Source organism: Eleginops maclovinus, chromosome 10 (genome assembly GCF_036324505.1).
Source record: "Eleginops maclovinus isolate JMC-PN-2008 ecotype Puerto Natales chromosome 10, JC_Emac_rtc_rv5, whole genome shotgun sequence".
In the NCBI taxonomy this organism is placed as follows: Eukaryota; Metazoa; Chordata; class Actinopteri; order Perciformes; family Eleginopidae; genus Eleginops; species Eleginops maclovinus.
This window is the reverse complement of record NC_086358.1, coordinates 7155051-7173786: the sequence shown is the minus strand read 5'-3', so window position 1 is coordinate 7173786 and position 18736 is coordinate 7155051. Positions and strand designations below refer to the sequence as shown.

The 18736-nt window shown below is 41.5% G+C and overlaps 3 protein-coding genes across 7 annotated transcripts; 1 reads left to right on the top strand and 2 right to left on the bottom strand.

Moving 5' to 3' along the window:
• Positions 1–332: 332 nt before the first annotated feature.
• kif22 (kinesin family member 22) lies at positions 333–7454 on the bottom strand. Of its 4 annotated transcripts, none has more exons than XM_063893646.1 (13): positions 7436–7454; positions 6076–6270; positions 5867–5991; positions 5436–5587; positions 5135–5344; positions 4500–4902; positions 3972–4092; positions 3541–3631; positions 3174–3351; positions 2529–2620; positions 2079–2279; positions 1911–1970; positions 333–1230 (listed from the first exon to the last, which is right to left on the bottom strand). In XM_063893646.1, the coding sequence occupies exons 2-13, from the start codon at positions 6261–6263 to the stop codon at positions 1201–1203; spliced, it is 1851 nt and encodes a 616-aa protein (XP_063749716.1). In that variant the 5' UTR covers positions 6264–6270; positions 7436–7454; the 3' UTR covers positions 333–1200. The 4 variants fall into 4 exon arrangements, with proteins under 4 accessions (XP_063749716.1, XP_063749715.1, XP_063749713.1 ...); XM_063893645.1 differs by lacking the exon at positions 7436–7454 and adding an exon at positions 6563–6748 and having other exon boundaries at positions 6076–6290; XM_063893643.1 differs by lacking the exon at positions 7436–7454 and adding an exon at positions 6563–6746 and having other exon boundaries at positions 6076–6318.
• On the top strand, positions 7022–9357 carry pagr1 (PAXIP1 associated glutamate-rich protein 1). Of its 2 annotated transcripts, none has more exons than XM_063893650.1 (5): positions 7022–7243; positions 7528–7725; positions 8289–8622; positions 8716–8798; positions 8947–9357. In XM_063893650.1, the coding sequence occupies exons 2-5, from the start codon at positions 7566–7568 to the stop codon at positions 9180–9182; spliced, it is 813 nt and encodes a 270-aa protein (XP_063749720.1). In that variant the 5' UTR covers positions 7022–7243; positions 7528–7565; the 3' UTR covers positions 9183–9357. The 2 variants fall into 2 exon arrangements, with proteins under 2 accessions (XP_063749720.1, XP_063749719.1); XM_063893649.1 differs by having other exon boundaries at positions 7044–7243; positions 7525–7725.
• Positions 9358–10673: 1316 nt separating this feature from the next.
• Positions 10674–17582, bottom strand: tlcd3bb (TLC domain containing 3Bb). Its single transcript, XM_063893666.1, has 7 exons — positions 17144–17582; positions 15512–15711; positions 15143–15226; positions 14573–14798; positions 13808–13903; positions 12410–12519; positions 10674–12264 (listed from the first exon to the last, which is right to left on the bottom strand). Exons 2-7 carry the CDS (start codon positions 15634–15636, stop codon positions 12003–12005), a joined length of 903 nt encoding a protein of 300 aa, XP_063749736.1. The 5' UTR covers positions 15637–15711; positions 17144–17582; the 3' UTR covers positions 10674–12002.
• Between the last annotated feature and the right edge of the window lie 1154 nt (positions 17583–18736).

Genomic DNA, 18736 nt, shown 5'->3' with positions numbered 1-18736 from the left:
GTGTGTGAAATGAAAAGTGAAATCACACAGACCACGTGCTCTGGGAGAAGGAGGGGAGGCTGGATTTATAGCATCCTGCTTTCCTCACTCAAATATAAAACGATGTTTCAGAGTGGATATTTATGCCTTGATGCTGGGATCACATCACATCACAGGGGATAAAAACCTGTCTTCGAGTCTAAAAAATAGTTCAATTAGGTCATCAAACCGGAAATAGGAGCCAACTACTTACAGCAAATGTAAACGATCTGAGGGAAGATTCTGGGTACAGTAGGTCTTATGCGAGAGTGACCTTCATATTTATTGACGATCATGAAATAAACACTCAAATATTCAGTGAAACGTGAGAGTTTTATTAAAAAGCAGGAGTGCGCCATCAGCTGGCACACGGTAGTAACTACAAAAACATCATAAAATAATCCAAAAAGTAAAGAAATCACACCAGAGAAAGGGATATATACAATGGAGAAGGTATTAGGGATGGGCATGATTAATCGACGATCGATTAATTGATCATTAAGAATTTCATTGATGACATTAATTTGTTGTCGATAAAATGCACAACGAGCAGAGAAAATTACCCAAGGGATCTGCAAGTTCATTGAGATGGATATGCTCCCTTTAAGTATTGTTGAGGGCGAAGGTTTTCGAAAACTGATCAACTTATTGGAACCAGCATATCACATTCCGTCACGACGTACCATCACCAGACTGATAGAAACTCACTACGAAGAACGGAAGCAGGAGCTGTTAAAAGAACTGAGCACAGCTGAAAGAGTTGCTCTAACCACAGGCTGCTGGACCACTTTAAGTTGTTGTTTAACATGATTGTGTTTTTATATTATTATTTTGGGGGAAAACGAGGGTCAGTTGTGTTCATGACCACCGGCTTCTAGCTGCAAGCTCCGCTGCTTAAGAGCACAGCAGCGCATATTTTCCACTTCAACCATTGAACGGATCCAGTTGAACTGCGACAAGAGTTGTCCATCTTGTAATACATCTCTCAATGAGGAAAACACGCTGTGTTTTTGGTATGTTCACTGCATTTTTAATATAGCCTATAAATAGTGAATTTTAATCTAAAAATATGAATGATTAATCGAAAATCGATCGTTACTACAGACGATCGATTAAGACAATTTAATCGAATGCCCATCCCTAGAAGGTATATTAAAAATAAAATTAGAAAGCTATTTAAAATCACTTTCCCATGACACTCAAGATGTTGGCCTGTAAAAAGAGAGAGAGAGAAATCAATATTAGTACGGCGACATACCACAAGATCATCCCTGAAAATCATGCACCAGCATCTCCAATGTTTTAGCAGATACAATATTCACCATCTTAGTAAGCCAACATTTGCATTACCTTTATTATTTTAGTAGCACACACAAAATGTGTTTCAGGTACATAATTAAGGTGTAACTAAATGTTTTAAATTAACTCTTCTTAAACATTGACAAGATTTTTTAGGCCATATCACAGTGTGGGATGAAAATGAGAGGAAACATAGCAGAGGTATGACTTGCAGCAATTGGTTCGGCCATATGTGAACCCCATTGGCATTAATGTGGTTAGCGCCCTATCCACTCTGCAATGACACCACTCAATATTTTCTTTTATTCTTACAAAATGTTTTATAGAAGCTAAGAAAAATTGCATTTCATGGGTTGGAAATGGCTCAACAAGCCATCTACTGACTTCAAATCAACCCTGGCAAGGAAGATGCTGACGGAGTTTACCTGTTGGGACTTATCGCCATGAAATGAATGTGCGTTTAAAAATAATAATGTTATAACCCAATTGATCAAGGACAGCAGCCCTGAATAACAGCCTCATGCCCTGGAAGTCTTGAAAATGAGCCTCCATGTGGCGAATAACTACAATATTGCGCTGAAGACTTTGCTTACCTTCATAAAGGATGAATATCTCTTCCCTGTCATACCTTCGACTTTTACCAAATCATCCAACTGCAAAATAAAACGTACATAAAGTCAACACATGCAAGTAAAATCTGAAAAAACCCAGAGTATGAGGTACTGTAGCACGAGTTCTAGCTCCACATTTTCAATACAAACCTTTTCGAAGTGGCCATGGATCTTTCTCCATCCCAGGATGAGCTTGGCTTTCTTGTCGCCAATCTGCTGCAGACCCTTCAGCTCTTTGAGCGAGCCGCTGTTCAGCACCTGCAGGATTTTCTGTCTGGAGCCCTCCAGCACAGATTCTTCGAGTTGGTTCTCCCAGCTCACCTCTATGAAGTTCTCTTTACCATCTGGAGGCTGAGGGGAACACAGATAAATAGAGTATGACATTATTTTTGAACACGTTTGACAATTTACACAATTATAAAAAGAAAATAAAGGTTTTGTAACTGGAAAGGAAGTTCATTTATACGCAATACATTGAAGATCTTGTAATGTCTGTACAGGCAGAAAACAAATTGAACCTAATGCACTACGTCAGCGTGTAGCTGATTCTGCAGATGTGTCAGGCTAATCAGCACAGCCCAGTCACGCTCAGATGCTGACCTCAACCTGGGTGAAGAGCTTCTCTTTCTTCTTGACGCAGACGGACTGTTTTTTGACGTCGGCAAGCTGCTGAAGTGGCTGGAGCTGGTTCACTAAGGAGGGAGAGGAAACCACGTGAATATAAGCACAAGCTATACAATTCTCTGTAAACGGTGAAGGAAAAACACGTGAATAATTTGGGCTTTAAAAAAAACTGTTCAAAGTTAATGTTTTGTTTGGAGACTACTGCTGATTAGGAGCCAAATGTGTGAGACAGGTATTACCGGTTCCATCTCAATCCCCAAGCTGCTGAGGGGTTTAAAAATAATTCCTTCTCATCGTCATTGGATACATTTTCTGGCTCAAATATTGTAGACAGAGCTCTTGTATCACGTTACAGCTCATCAATAACTCCAGTGACTCAACATGATGGAATTAGTGAGTGACTACTCAAACAGAAAGATGACAAACAGGCAATAGATTTTACAAGTCATTACTGGAAGAAAACCTCATTGAAGGGCATTTTCTAGACGAATACATTCAGGTCATTTAGGAGGAGAAGTGTTCCTTTAAGAATGTAGTATTTGATACATCTATAGTCCTAACGTGTTGACCTTTTGCATTCATTCCCATACAGGTCATTCACAGCCATGGTTTCCATCTGACCTTGTAGAGGCTGGACCACAGCCTGCTGCTTGATGCCTTTAGAGGCACTAGTTTTTCTCTGCAGAGGGGCCACGCTGTTCTTGAAGGCTGGCTCCTTATTGACACCGGACCTTTCACCACCCACTCGATTGAACAGCATGGCCTTGCTTTCAAACGGCCTCTGCTTCTCTTTGTGCTCCTGTGGAAAACAAACAGGGGTTGGCTATCAAATATCCCTGAAGAAGAGTCAACTGATCATTGTAAAGATCTGGCGGCATCTGCATCTGAGAGAAGACTAGGTGCAGATGTGCATTATTAAAAGCTATATTATGCAGGGTAACCTGACACCCAGGTGGATAAACTGAAGCTGTGGTTTAGTTGAGCTCACCTGGAGCTCCTTGCGAGACTCGGCCAAGTCTTTGTCCCTGGAGTTCATCATCAGCTTCTCCAGAGCCAACAGCCTTTCCATCACTGACGGACTGAAAGGAAGAAGCACACAAATAAATAAGAGGGAGACAAAGGAAGACAATGGAGGGATTTAAAAGCAATCAGAAGTCAAAGGCTCGAAAATACATGTTGACGGTATTCATAAACAAAGGCAGCTTCATAAACCTGATAACAGATGGCAAGAAAGCAGTGCTGGTGTGTCGCTCTATAAAAAGGGATCCCAGCAGACACAGCCGATGTAGCCAATGGGAGAACTGCAGAGAGTTGCTTTCAGGACAAGCTATGTTATTTATAATGTTCTGCATAGTCAAAGTGCCCTGCTCCTAGGTCTGATTGCTTTAAACAAATAGATATGCTTGGGTGATCTTTAACCTGTGGAAATGTGCCGAAGACGGGGAACTATCCTGTTCGGTTTTCCTCTCGTCCCTCAGCTTCTTCTTCTGTGGCTCAGTGCCAGACCCCCCTGTCTCGTGGCCATCTCTGGCCCGCTTCACTGGAGACGACCGCAGAAGGGAAATTTACAGTTTAGTATTCAGTACACTTGAGCAACACCGTTTGTGGGGATCTCCAGAGGGCAAAGCAATTCAGATGAAAATGGCACAGCATCAGTCAGGGATGCAGAATTAGAGCCACGGTGGAAGACCAGCATCAGGAATGCATTTTAAAATAAACCAAAACAAAAAACTTTACGAAGAAAACAAGTAAAATGACATCCACCACACCCACAGTTGGTTGCTTATGCTTAGTCACCGTCCTCTGGGATGCGACATGGGTGCCCTCTATTGGCTTCGGATGACATTCTGTCAGCGCTTCCTCTTTATGGCCTATAACAATTCTCAACCTACCAACAAGCTATTTGAATTTGAAAAGTCAAGGCATTTCACACTCAGTTTAACTCACCTGGCAGCACAGGCACAGCCACAGCCACAGTTTCACAGGTGAAGGGCTTATTGACAACAAGTTTGGATTTGGAGGCAAAATTGAGTGCACCAAAAGTATCAAAGTAGTATTTGTACTCTGGTGCAATGTTGGTGATCATGACGGAGTGCGCCGAGCCGCCCAGAGAGTCCTGCAGCAGCCGTGTCAGTTTACTGTCTCTGTATGGCACACGGACGGCGGTGCTTGAGTTAAGAGAGTCCACGACCTTGCTGAGTGTGAAGAGGGAGAGGTTGATGGCACCGCTCTCCTTCAGGCGGATTCCCTGGTTGCCGGTGCGCCGGTTGTCCTCAGACCCAGCCAAGTCTATCAAGTACAGCTTTCCTGTCTGTTGTCTGTGAGGCGGCGCTATCTGGGTCCGTACCACCTAAATAATTTAAAAGACTGAAATTAGAAGGGGTGAAGACAGAGGTTTTTCATAAATCTGACACATTGGCCCAGTCAAATAGTGTTGTTTGATAACACAGTCAATTAATATGGACTATATAATCAGCCATTATGAGTTGGTTTAATTCTCTAATTGCTGAGGATATGTGCTTAGATGCTTATAAAAGAGCAGAAAAGTATTTTCTCAGAATTGATCAGATGACACATCAAACCTTGAGGAGGAGGACGGCATGGCTGCGGCTGGAGCGCTGGTTTAGTTTGGTAGAAGCTGTTGTGCGATTAAGGCTGGCAGGGACAAAGTGTTTGTCAAAGTCTGAGAAGGAGGTAATGGTTGTGCGAGTGAGGCCAGGGATAAGGATGTTTTTGTCCTTGTCCTCTCTGATAGGTAAATCCTGGGAGCCTGGCGATAGAAGATCTAGCACCTGAGAAGATAAATTGATTGTACAGTGTCAAACTTAAAAAGGGTTATTAAAGTTTTTTAAAAGGTGCAACTTTACTGCCAACAATTCATACCTTCTCATTGTAAATTTCCAAATAAGACATGCCAATGCTGTGGTCCCAGGCTTTATCCCCATTCTTAGCTTTGACCATCTTAAAGACCTCACGGACGGCCCGAGGGATCACGCCTGGCTGATCCGAACTGCCCATCATGGTATGTGTCTTGCCTTTGAAAGAAGAAAAGGAGATAGCACTCAAAACATTACTTTGAAGCAATTTGTATACAAAAAGTACATTTTAAGAGCAGGTTGTCTTAAAAAAAAACACATAAATCAAAGTATTTTGGCTTGTTTTATTAATTTATTATAGTTAGTTGTAGCTCACAACCTATTCCCAAAGATAACCCTTCAGGTAATAATCAGCATTTTAAATTGGAGGCTTGATGTAATTCTTTAATATACGACCAGGTAAACAAAGTCAACAAATGCATAAATGAGGTAACATACCAGCTCCTGTTGGTCCATAGGCAAAGACACTGGCATTCTGTCCATTCAGTACGTGTGGTAGAATGGGTTTCACTGTGAGGAAAATATCTTGCTGTGTCGTTTGCTCACCATGAAAAGCGTCGAAACTGTTGGACAATAATTGAAGATATTAACAAGAGCATCATTTAGAAAGCAGAATATTAAAGAGCCAAGATGCTGAGGACACTGACTGGTATTTGACTGTTTCTGTAGCATTTCTCCAGTTAACTATTTCCAGGTTCTGTGAGTCCAGGCCTCTCACACACGGTCCCTCGTCTTTCTCATCTTGTGTGCCCATGTAAGGTCGAAGACGAACCGCTACCCGAACCCTGGAAGTCTTCTTGTTTGCTCCATCTGATACCGTCACACGCTGCGCCATGCCCAAACTGTTCCCAAATAAGAAGGCCTAACATTAGACAATAACAAAATAGCACCTGTGTAAAAAGACAGCATAATAATGAATCGTGTTACCAAATGTTCTTACAGGCAGGTTAAAAGTATGTCAGATGAGCGTTTAACAGCAGCAATGGTAGCTTCAATTTGCTAATAACAAGCTAACATTAGATAGCATCACATCAACGTTAAGTTACTGTGGATTCTAACAACGGACGTTACTCGCCTAGCTTACGTTAAGGTCAGTTGTAAAAGTAGTGTTTTACTTATGAGGTTAATGCTCACCGATTTGATTTGCGGAGTCCTTGTTCTAAAAGCGTGTTATATATCCAAGTTTCACTATAAGAAACATTGTTAACCCCGTTTTTTAACAATGGCGAACGATACCCCAAACTATCTAACCGAAGCCTTTTCAAATCAGGGGCGCTGCAACCGGAAACGAACGACAGCCAATCAGAACTCGACCAAAGACTGGCGCCTATTTAACGCCTAGCGACCTTATTTATAAGATTTAATCACGCATCGAATATATATTTCATCGGTATGGTATATAAACACACACATATAGCTTTTTAAAACAAGATATTAATGTGAATAGTGGCGCAAGATAGGTTTTTACAATGTTGAATAACGTGATTGCAGCCCTGTATGCGATTGAGCGCTGCACAGGAAGTAGCACCAAAAGTAGATCTACAAAACATACACGTAAACTGCTGACACTTTTTTACGTTGCTGGTTGGACCATCCCCATGATGTTTTAGTCAGCGGTGATACTGCGCAGTAAGGAACCCAGCAGTTCGTCACACAACCCTTCTAAACCAAAATGGCGCTATGTTTACGTCTCTGCATAATCGTGTATTATCTCTAGCAAGTCTCATGGAAAACTTTGTGGATTTTATTGACTGGGAAAGATAATTCGACGGAACCTTTAGCTACAAGATTGACCTACGATAGATCGGACATTCGGTAATGTTAATTTAAGTCACGTTTTTTTAAATTGAAGTTTGCTGAGAAGAAATAGCTAGGCCAGTGTAAGCTAGCTACCTAAGTCAAATACAAATATATAACAACTTAATGTGTTGCTTTGTTGACTGCCTAGCATTCAGGAAAGTTAACAGCTATCGTTAGGTTGTTAGTTAAACATTATAGGATTGATACCTTCTGCAAGCTCTCTTTCAGGAACTCTTACCCGACACATCTTAAGTAACTTTCTGTTGCACAGTACTAACATGCACGTCTCTGTTTAGCAGATCTGTGGCTACAAGGTTGTCCAGCAGCAGTTGGAAGGATGCAGGCTGAGGCCACAGACTCTGCCCTGAGGGAGGGCCTAGAGACCCTGGGTGTGAAGGAGACAGAACAACCTGCAGAAAAAGAAGACAACACAGAGAAACAGGACACGGAGATGACAGCTGTTCCAGAGGAGGTTGCAACGACCAAGATTGAAACGGGTAACTTCATTTAGAAACACATGACAAAAAGACTGAGGATTGTATAGTATCTGCAGCTACAATAACCTTCAAACAAGGCAAACAAAGCTGTAAATAATTTGATTAAAGAATATTGAGTAACTATTTAGGAGAGTGGATCACATTATCCCACGTGTTACCTTTATAAGAATAGATATTCAAAGTTATATCGCTTGGGAATACAACATGTGAATAAAGCTTTAAATAACCATGGTCCTTCCTTCATCATTTTTATTTTATTAAGTCAGTCAGATCAACCAATGTATTCTTTAAATTGCACCTTATATGACTGGATATAAGAATGGCAAGCTCTTTTGGTATTTTTGAAAGGAAGTTAAAGGCAGATGTTTTTTAAGCTGCCTAGGACCTTTGTTTTCCTTCACGTATAACTTTGCATTATTGTCCGCAGTTGCTAATACTTTCTCACGTGCTTGATATGTAAAAAAATGTAGTTGTGTGCACAGTTTAACCATGCAATTCCGTATAAGTGCTATAATTGTGGATTTGTTAAACTGACTTTCTACGCATGTTTGCCGCCTTCTCAGATGGAGACACAGATGCAATGGAAGGACAGGAACACTGTGAGGAGCCTCAGGCAGACACGGGCTTGGACGGTGAAAAAAAAGCGCAGGCTGCCGGAGGGGATAATGAATGGGAGGTTGCATACAGTGATGAGGAAATGGAGGACCCCAAAAACTGGATGCCCCCTACTGCTGAGATCAAAAGACTCTATGAGCTTCTCTCTAAAGGGGAGATGCTGGAAATGAACTTTGAGCCCCTTCCCAGGAGGCCACCCACACCTGAACGCACCCCATCACCAGAGAGAGATGACGAGGACGAGGCAGGGAAGGAAAGAGAGAGGGAGGAGAGTCAATGCAGGTCAGTAAACCTACTCCTCCTCATGTCATGTTGAAGGATTTACGTTTGTGTACAGGTACTTTAAAGCTTTGTGATTCATTTTTTCTCTCCCAGGCCTCAAACTCCGACTGAGTTTGACTTTGATGAAACGCAAGCCACTCCAAAAAATGCCTTCATGAACAGACGTAGAACACCAGGTAAGAACCGCTGAGATGTCCCCTTTGAACCATGACAGTATAAGCTAAATTAATTATAGGTGATTGTCTTATGAAAGTACAGTAAAAGAGATGGCAAGTAGTTTTTATTCAGGGACATCTGGTTGACATTTTTTCCCTTCTCTCCTAGGATCTTCAGCTCGCCCCTCTGTGAAACAGGAGGCTCGGCTGGACAAAGTACTGTCAGACATGAAGCGCCATCGCAAAATTGAGGAGCACATCATGCGTATGGGTCGAGATCTGTTCAAGAGTGAAAAGAAGAAGGAGGAGGCTCTGTCTCCAAACAGCCAGAAGGAGCGTGAGAAGGAAAGAGAACGAGACAGCAACCCAAACACCATCTTCTCCCCGAGACAGAGGAGATACTAAAGTATTCAGAGAGAAGATGAGGACTTGCTCACAAGCAAATAATGCCAAGAGCTTTCTAAGGCTTTTTTTCAAAACTTACATTTTTCTATGTTCCGAGTTTTGTATGTTTTCTATGTGTGTTTTGTATGTTGGCAATAAACATTTGAACCCTGGAGAATGTCAGTGGTTGTATCGAGTGTGCTGTAAGGGTTGGTGATGTGGATAAACTTCTTCTGCAATGGTATATAATTATGATCACAGAATGCAAAGTTTATGTCACTTTATGGATAATGAAAGCCAGTTAGGGATGTATAACACTTGGAATATTAAGGTTTATGATCACAATAATGCAAAAATAGAATAAAAAAATAAAAGTTGCAATAATGCAGTCCTGCTCCTTAACCAACATTACCCACTGTGGCCTAATTCACAAAGAGATCATTTAGGGAAGTTTATCACTATAAATGTATGTAATAATTGTCTACCATTTGTGTGAAATTCCTCTTAAAAAGGGCCTTTTATTTAGTTCCAAACTTTTCCCCTAAAGGACCCCTTTTTTATTCATCGAGTAAAACTATGACCCCTAAACAGCATTTTCATAATTATCATTGAAAACTGCTTTTCTTTTGTAACTGTTCATACAATTTACTCTGTGTTGTTTTTATCTTATCAATCGTACTCATTTTAGTTTATTTAGCTGAGAACATTAATATAGAGGTTTGTGTTTGGGCTAACATCGTGCCTTTCCATTGGAGATTTTAAAGTTGATATCTTAAAAACTAATGCAAAGTTTAAAAAAGTAGTTCCATACTTAAAACCCAGAACGTACCCATGTAAAGCTTTGGCATCCTTGAAGACCTCCACTTTTAGATGCTTGAAATGGCATTGCAAGTAAAGCGATGAGATAAATACAGGAAGTCTGGCGCCCTCTAGTGGCTCACGCTTGTCTGAAGTTCAACTGGGTTCATTAAAAAAAATTGAGTTTGATTATTTATAATTTAACAGTAGAAAAAGCTTGTGGAAAAAAAGAAGACTGGAGGCAGGTTCAGGACAGAGAAGTATATTTTAGCTAGGTTTGAGTAACAATACAGCCTTCACATAAGGCTCAGAAGCATATAGTATAATATGTATGCATAAATATGCATTCAAAACCACAACCCAAATAAATAAATAAATAAATACTTACAAATAAATAACAAGCATTGTGTGGAATATACAGTACATCAGTTGAAATGGTTAGTATTGTCAAGAAGCAGTACCTTATGAGTTCATGGAACGGGAATGGATGTTCTGTGTTCAACATGCCCACAGTGGTCCAGATGTTTTGGCACACGCTGCCCTGTTTAGATGGTTTCGGAGTTGTGTAATTCCTTCTTCTTTTTTTTTACCCATTTTGCGGAAAGTGAAGTTGCTTTAAACAAAAATGATAAAACTAGCCAGTTTGATCACAGGAGGTTCATAGAACCGGTGGCTCAAAGACACGGCTAAGTGACTGAAGCAATACATGATGTAAAAAAGCTTTAACCAATTTGACTCAACGGTTAAAAACAAAACGAGAAACCTTTGTTGCCACGGACAAATGTGCTGCATGTCTATCACAAGGGAATGCTGCCCCTACAAGATTTTTCACTTTTGTTTCCCTTCAAAACTGCAACATCGCAAGTCCCCTGACAAAGCTATAAATACTCAAACGTTATGGATCCCTTACTGACCTAATCCAGCCGATCAAATGGATATTTTGAGATTTACAACAGCATCAAACAAAACAATAAACACTCATTTCAAAGTGACTGCTACTGTGCATCATTTCCTTGTATTAAAAAAAACAAACACTTTGTGATACCAGTAAATGGAATGGAGTCATATCTACACTAAAACAAGAAGCACTGCCATAACGTCTGTGGGAGATCTGCGAACACTAAGCTGTGAAATGTTTTTGTTTTAATGCTGAAATGTAATTGTTCGAAAATGTCTGTGGTAACAGCAGATGCAGAAATGAGACAAAAAATAAAAAATAAAAACCAACATTAAACTAATACCGACATGGAGATAAGGACAATTTTACACTGGCTATGTACAACCGTCACATTTTTCTGTCAGAAGAAGCCCCATCCTCTTCCTCCTCCTCCTCCTCCTCCCAGGATAAAAATAAATAAAAACCTAAACTGCAAAGAATGGGGAAAAGGGGTAAGGCAGCAGAAAACAGTCTTATGAGATTATCTCCCTTCTAAAGATGAGTCAGTCTGCAGGTTGGTTACATTTTGTTAGAGTGACAGTGACTACATAGAGGATACAGATATTAAACACTAACAAGTCAAAATACTGCTTAGCCAGGTTTTTTTTCTCTTTTGGAGGTGGTCTTCATTACTAAACTGAATGAGGCCTTCCATCTACAGCAAATGTACTAACATACAATATAATACATTCCTAGGTTTCTGCCCTTCCTATACCGTGAGGCAGAGAGGATTCAATTTGATCTACGTGAAGGAAACGGCCACCTACGCTCGCTATACATCCAGGCAGATTCCTCTCAGGTCAGTGCATGTTTCTATCTGTCACAGTGCCGGATGACATCTTTAAATACTGAGAGCACTAACACTCCACTTGTTTCCTACAAACTGAGACGCTGAAGTGCTTGAAGGCCGGCAACCAAATCATTTCGCTGTAAAGACTTTGAGAGCAGGCCGCAAACACTTCAGCGCCTTTGAGGCCATTGTCTGTAGCTTTCTTCATATTGCTACTTGTTCCAAGTCTTCCTTTCCCCCCTCACAGCTTTTTTCCATTGACATACTCATTGGTACATTCGCCTTCCTTCCCTCCCCGTCCTCCCTGTCACTCTTCTCAGTGAGTGGACAGATCGGGATCTGAGGAGAGAGCACTGTAGCCGTTGGCCGGCTGCGGCAGTGCGTTGCCATCCGTCTGCCTCTCCTTGGCGGGGCCCGAGGTCGGGCAGGATCTCCGAGAGGAGCCCGTGAAAAGTCGCAAGGCACCCCTGCAAATGAGGGAGAACCAATAGAGCTGCGGGGCCATGAGCAGAGCAGCGCCGAGGTTACAGTGCCAGGGCACCGACAGGGGGACCATGTGGAAGGGAATGGACGCGTACCTGGATCCAAAAACATAAAGAGTTGTAAACGCACGCTCTGAGTGTGTAATCCATCAGATAGAGATCATGAGGCTGAGCAGGTTACCGACCCAAGCTGAGCGGGGTAGCAGAACATGAGAAAACAGAGATGGAGAGACAGACATACCTTCCATAGGCGTAGTAGAGGTAAGGGAAGAGGAGGACTCGACAGATGAAAAAAGTGATCAGCATAAGAGCCCCATTCACTTTGTGCAGGAGAGTGTGTTGCTGTTTGTACTGGGAGCAGAGAAAAAGGTTGAGAGAGAGAGAGAGAGAGAGAGAGAGAGGGAAAAAGAAAAGCAAGCAGTACAGTTTGGTGAAAGCTGACTGTGTTAACGTTTTCTCCTTTGCTCTGTTTTTACAGTTACATTGTAATATTTGTTGATACCATCTTCATGGACTGACATGATGTTGTTGACGGTATGCCTTGCTGCTGGTTGGATTGGAATGTTGGTCAGTCCTTTTGTTTTTACATTCTCATTTGTTTACAGAACATAACTATTCTTTATCTCAAACAGTCAACCTGCTTCAGTGAGATAACACTGAGGATACGCTTCTGCCTCATTAACACTGCATGGTTCGCCACGGCTCTACTTATCTCGACCATGTTCTTTTTTGGTTTTCTTCAAGCAAATATTGTAAAAAGTACTTTTTTGGTACCGCTTTAAAGGTCTCAAGCAAGCTGATCACCAAAATTATCCTCACTAGCAAGGCACAGCAGCACGTAACATATCCGCCATTCTTAAATGTATCGCCAATCTGCGGTCGATAGTGAACTTGATTTTTTAAATGGCCACCAACAAAGCTGGAGCTCAAAATTAAATAAGGGCAGGATTTCCATTTATTTGATTGCCAATAAAAGGGTCAAGCTAACCAGCAGTAGAAATGACGCGTTAGACAACTTTCTCGAAAAAATAAGAAAAAGGTTTCACTCTTACCCAATTTGATTTCCATATCCTAGAATAACATGGCATAACTATTGATTGTTTATAATTGTATGGGTACAATAGTGCACAGCTTTTGATTATCAAACGTCCACATGCGCTGTTGTCAGGGACGGGAGGGGTGGGGGGTGCTGAGTGATAGAGGGTAGAAGGACACAGTGATATTGTATCTGCTGAATATCCAGCCTAAATACTAGAGGCTATATTCAGAGGCTAACAGCTGTGGGAGCCTCAGAAGGGGATCAAGCAGTACGCAACCGAGGTAAAAACCTTCGCCCGCCACTCACATCCACACCCATCCAAAAAAAAATACAAAGGGGGGTGCAGCTCCTACAACGTGTGTCCATGCAAACTGTGTTACCTATGGTGTTTCTGACAATGATGTTCACGTAAGACACAGCCAACCGGTGGGGAAGAACAAGTTGCATGCTGGGAATGACTGGAAATATATTCTCCATTTAATGAAAAGCAAAGGAAAAGCAGATAAAATGACATGGAGAGTGAAGAAGAACTTTAGTGCGACACGTGCACATGCAACACTGCAGCCAAATCCTCTTTTAAAGGTGAATCCGGACGCTTACCTGGATGAGAATTTTTCCTAAGCAGACAGATGGAGTGCTGAGCTCAGCCATGAACAATACACCCTGGAAATAATCTCCCTTTCCTTGTCTCCAGTACTACAGAAAGAAAAAAGAGGATGACTCATTAGTCTAGAATGAATTCACAGCTTTGTTACTTTGTGGACTTTGTTAAATTTGCAATAAATATCACTCTGTAAAGAGTTCTCTAGATTGAGTAACAAAGGAAACAAAAAATTGTCTATGAAATGTGTACTTTTCAAGAGTCAGAGGGGGCTTCCTAATGTCTCTACTCATGATACTACTAACCGTATGATTTAGAGCTGCAATGGTAGATATATCAAGAGAAAATAGAAAAAAGAAATGTAACAAAACAATTAGTCAGTTTCTATAGCAAAGAAATCCCAGATTATCTGGTTTCATTTTCTCAAATATGGATTTGTTTTTGGCTCTTTGTGGCTTCAACAGTATTGATAACACATTCTGAAGGGTTATACAACACACCATTAATTGAGATAATATTCGGCAGATTATCCATTAATAAAAATAGCAGTTGGCTGCGGGCCCAATTTATAATGCAAAAGCCATCTTGTAGTTTGTCTCAACATAGAAACATGTTTAACAATCCACCCTAACTGCACTGGCGCTCTTAAGTCTGACAAAAGTTACCTGAGAGTAGGCAGCTACAAACAGATAATTCAGTAGTACATTTCTCCCTTTCCTCACTCAAATCTCAGGCCAACAGAAAGAGCGATGTGCGACAGTTACCACAGAGACGGGGAAGCAGACGGTGACCATGACAACGTGGTGCAGCACCATGAGGAACTCGCGACGCAAATAGCTGGTCAGTGCTGTGCTCATGTGCTGGGGCGCTGCCGAAGCCTCCTCGTGCCCTTTGACTCGCAGCTTGTACCAGTAGCACATGAACATGGCGTAGATGTCGTACACGAAGTAGGGAACAGCAAACATGATGTAAGAGCTTGTCAGCCAATGCCTGTGTAGAGAGGAAGAGAAGCCAGGTTTTAAAACAGTTTAATAGATACTAATTAAACAGTTTGGGGAAAGATTTCCCTCAAGTATAGCGGTTTTAATGAGATGGAAAAAACGGTCTTAAAACTGCGACTACACCTTTCTGAGCTGTACTTCTTCGTGTCAAGGCTTCAACATCAAGCTTGGTTTGGTTTACATTCGTGGCTGATATATGACCCAAATGCCTTGCATGACGCATTTCAAAGCATTAGAAATAGAACTTTCCTATAACTGATAGGTTTAATGCATTAAGAAGCCTGAACGGACTGGTCGAGAGGGGTGGAATAAATTGTAATGAGCAACACTTACTGGTCCTCGAGAATGTCCTCGCAGGAAGAAGCAATGATGTAGCCAGCTGAAGAGGCCATGACTGCCTGAACTGACGAAACCAACCTGAGAGGATAGAATGGCAAGTTAAAAACTAATGTATATTAGCCAATGTTGTTAAAGGATTTAGACTGTCTAGTTATGGTCAGAAAGAAGACCCTTTAGGCTTTTATGCAACAATGTGCTGCTGAATTTTCTTGTTCAAATGACACAAGTGCAGCTGCAACAACCTGCCATACTTGAGTCTTGCCATAACCAAAACGGCACATGAACTTCAAACCATTTGTATGGCACTGCGGTGAACTGTCGAGGGGCCCAGTGTGTAAAAAAAATACTTGAAGACGGTCTCACCTGGCAGACACAATGACTGCATCTCCTTCGCTCCATCTCAGAGCTGGGATTGATTTTAGACATTGTTTTGACAGAAGGAAAAGGCCTGGAAAGAACATAGACCCAGCAGCTAGAATGGTCAGCATGGTCCCTGGTGATCTGTCTGAGAGGCAAAGAGTTTTGGGGTAATCTGTTCTTTGATCCGTTGCTCTTTCCCCTCTCTGAAACACACAAATGATCAAACGGTGAATAAACAGTTCGTATTGATCTGACGGGTGGCTACTCCCCTGTGCATCCATTTGGCTGCACTTATTGAGAGAACAGACAAAGCATACTATCAAAGTCCAACATATGTGTCAATGTATGGTTCTAGCTTTTCTGGTCTTGTGATATGCATAATAAAGATAAAGTGGGGTTAACAGATGGGGTGTCAAAGAGAGCCCAGACACAATATGGAGGATAGGTTAATAATTCATGTAAGTAGGTGTGCAGAATCAATAGACTGTATAAATGCTGAGTACAGTTGCAGAACATCAGCTGGTAGGCCCTGTAGTGCAACATGCTGCTCTACCCATCTGATCACGTTGTACGCCCATATATTTACCAAAATATTCACAAGGGCAACCATGTGCCAGATCCATGCGGGTTTGCAGTTTGTTTGCTTACAGTAAAGGACCTGTCTCGCTAAAAAGTTGAAATCCATTAGCAAAATACGCATTGCGCTTGTTTTAAAAAGTGTAAAGTTGAAAATATCGACATAAGCATGGGAAGTTGGTGCTCATAGTTCCGGGCAACGTAAGCTAATGTGACCTTTGTGAAAAACGAAACTACCAGCAAAGCTTTGACAGTGTTATCCCAGCTAAACACGTAGGGGAATTGACACCGCCTGCAGGGTGACATATTGTACAAGTAACGGTTATTGTGGCTCATCAGCCAAAAGGCTAACCATTAATGTAAAGGGTCTATGGAATCATTGGCATTGGTAACTTTGCCAACATTATGCAACGATAAGTCCAAGAACACACGTTACATTTAGTTGCTAGCCCACTGAATAAGCGCTTACTTGGCTAACGCTATGCTGATCGCTTTTCATAAAAAACACCGGCTTGAGATAAAATGGAAACCAGATACTAACGCAGAGTTATTATTTGGTTTTCAGATTGTTAGCATGAATAACTAGGTGAGCCTGAATGCATGCATGCAGATGCAGTGAACAGAGACGATATGGCTAACAATAAATGTCATCCTTCGCTGTGATGAGCATGACCAACTGTCGGAGCTGTTGAACCGCCTGCTAACAATGACGCTAGGAACCGTTAGCTCAGGCTAGCCTCTCCCTAAATATGGCTGAGGTTGTCACCGCTGGCTACCATTCCGCTTTGACTATCCCCCCAAAAATGTTTAGCAAGTTGATAACACCAATGAACTTTAATTGACAACTGAATGCCCTATTTTACATGTTATGTCACACACCCATGGTAACGTTAAACCTATTTTGTCAGCTTGTTATTTGTTTGTAGCCAGTTAGCAGTAGCTTAGCAGTAGCTACCTAAGCAAACCGACACCGTGGATGCTAACGGTGGCTGGCAGATTGGAGACACACATGTTACACATGTTTTAGAATAAATGGAAAGATATTAAAGCAGCATTTACACAAAGACTTTGCAGAGTCCAGTCAGCGGCTGGTTGAAACCCGTGTCCAGCAGAAAGCGTTAAACGTTAGAGATGTCCCAGGGGTCTCCGCCTCGATGATCCGCATGTTTGTGTGGCCACTTCAATGTCTGGAGGGTAGCAGCAGCGAGCTGATGCTAGCTTGCAGCAAGTTAGATCGACATCTATGTGCGGGCTGCTCTTTAGGAGCATTGAAGACTGGCCTGCGTCTGGCAAGCTTTAGCAAATAGCTTTTGAAACACGACAATCCGAAGGAAAACAAGACAATGACACAATCTGATCCGGGTGTTAAGGCGATGTTAGCTCGTCCATCCGCTATGTCATCTCATCTGTCTGTGAGCAGCAGTCCAGAGAATCTGCTGTCTGTCTCGCCGATGCAACGTTGACTCAACGCTATGGGGCTGCTGCGCCAGCTACTTCCTACAGGTCCAGGCAGCAGCTCATGTCATGACGAGAACATTTTTGCACCAGTCACTGCACTGCATTTGTGTAAATGGGTTTTTTGTCGTTTTATATGCTGGCAAACGTTGAATGGATTCCCCATAAAGAGGGCATACATTCAAACTGCATTCATGGTTTACAATATGCAATCTCTCCACTGTGACTTTTCATTCACATAAAATTGCTCAGCCTGGATGCATTTAATTCTTAAAACCAGTGAAAATATGTTAATAATTAGAGATGGCAACATAGTTTGCTTACCATGTTGTCTGTATCTTTGACAGGTTAGTCACTTGACCTTTGAATGAACTAGCATTTGCAATACACTGATCAATTATAAGTGCTTATCTGCATGAACGGATTATGAGACAATGGCCCATGCAAATGCCCAACCACCTCTAATAGGAGTAAAACACTGAGTGTAAAAGTGGTTTAGCCTCTTTTTGTTGTTGTGTTGTGTCTTTGTTGTCATTGCTCATCTTTGTGATTTTGTATGTCTTTGTCGGCTTGTTGTTTCTCTTTATTAGCTGTTTTTTTTATGTATGTGTAGTTATTTTGTGTCTCAGTGGTTGTTTTATCCCTTTTCATATTCATTTCGGGGCTCTCTGTGGTCTCTGCAGCTGTTTTGCATCTCTTTGTAGGTATTGTTGTTGTTTATGAAGCCTTTTGGGAGTTGTTTTTTGTGGCCTTTTAGTTGTCCATTGATGCCTATCTATAGTATCAGTTCTGCAACAGCCTGTTTGTAGGCTCATGCACCTGACATTTTGTAGCCATGCAAACCTTGCAACACCTACTGCCTGGTATGTGTGTAATTACGAGTTTATGCAAGAATAGCGGTAAGATGCAAAACAAGCACATACTGTACATGCCACACACATATATGTTCAGGTGAAATAAGAACAAGGATTTGAATATATGTCAACATTTAAAAGCATCAAATAAAAATTTGAATAAAAACTCTGAAAAATATGTTGATAGCAAGTTTGCAAAAGGATCAAATATATGGTCCTTTGTAAAATAGTAATTTAAGAAGCAAGTTTGCAAAACATTTAACCTTCAACCTTCTCCAACACTGGGCACGATAGGCTGGAAATATTAATGAAGACTTTAGAGATCGTACGAAATGTGTAACCT

Bases quoted from the DNA above. Each gene is read 5' to 3' on its own strand.
- pagr1 (XM_063893650.1), top strand. From the start codon at position 7,566: ATGCAGGCTGAGGCCACAGACTCTGCCCTGAGGGAGGGCCTAGAGACC. The intron at 8,623-8,715 runs GTCAGTAAACCT...TTTCTCTCCCAG, and splicing joins AGGGAGGAGAGTCAATGCAG to GCCTCAAACTCCGACTGAGT. The intron at 8,799-8,946 runs GTAAGAACCGCT...CTTCTCTCCTAG, and splicing joins GAACAGACGTAGAACACCAG to GATCTTCAGCTCGCCCCTCT.
- tlcd3bb (XM_063893666.1), bottom strand. From the start codon at position 15,636: ATGCTGACCATTCTAGCTGCTGGGTCTATGTTCTTTCCAGGCCTTTTC. The intron at 14,799-15,142 runs GTAAGTGTTGCT...CTCTCTACACAG, and splicing joins GAGGACATTCTCGAGGACCA to GCATTGGCTGACAAGCTCTT. The intron at 12,265-12,409 runs GTATGTCTGTCT...TTTTGGATCCAG, and splicing joins CTCTACTACGCCTATGGAAG to GTACGCGTCCATTCCCTTCC.
- kif22 (XM_063893646.1), bottom strand. From the start codon at position 6,263: ATGGCGCAGCGTGTGACGGTATCAGATGGAGCAAACAAGAAGACTTCC. The intron at 5,345-5,435 runs GTATGAATTGTT...TTATCTTCTCAG, and splicing joins TGGAAATTTACAATGAGAAG to GTGCTAGATCTTCTATCGCC. The intron at 3,632-3,971 runs GTTAAAGATCAC...TCTTCCTTTCAG, and splicing joins TCTTCGGCACATTTCCACAG to TCCGTCAGTGATGGAAAGGC.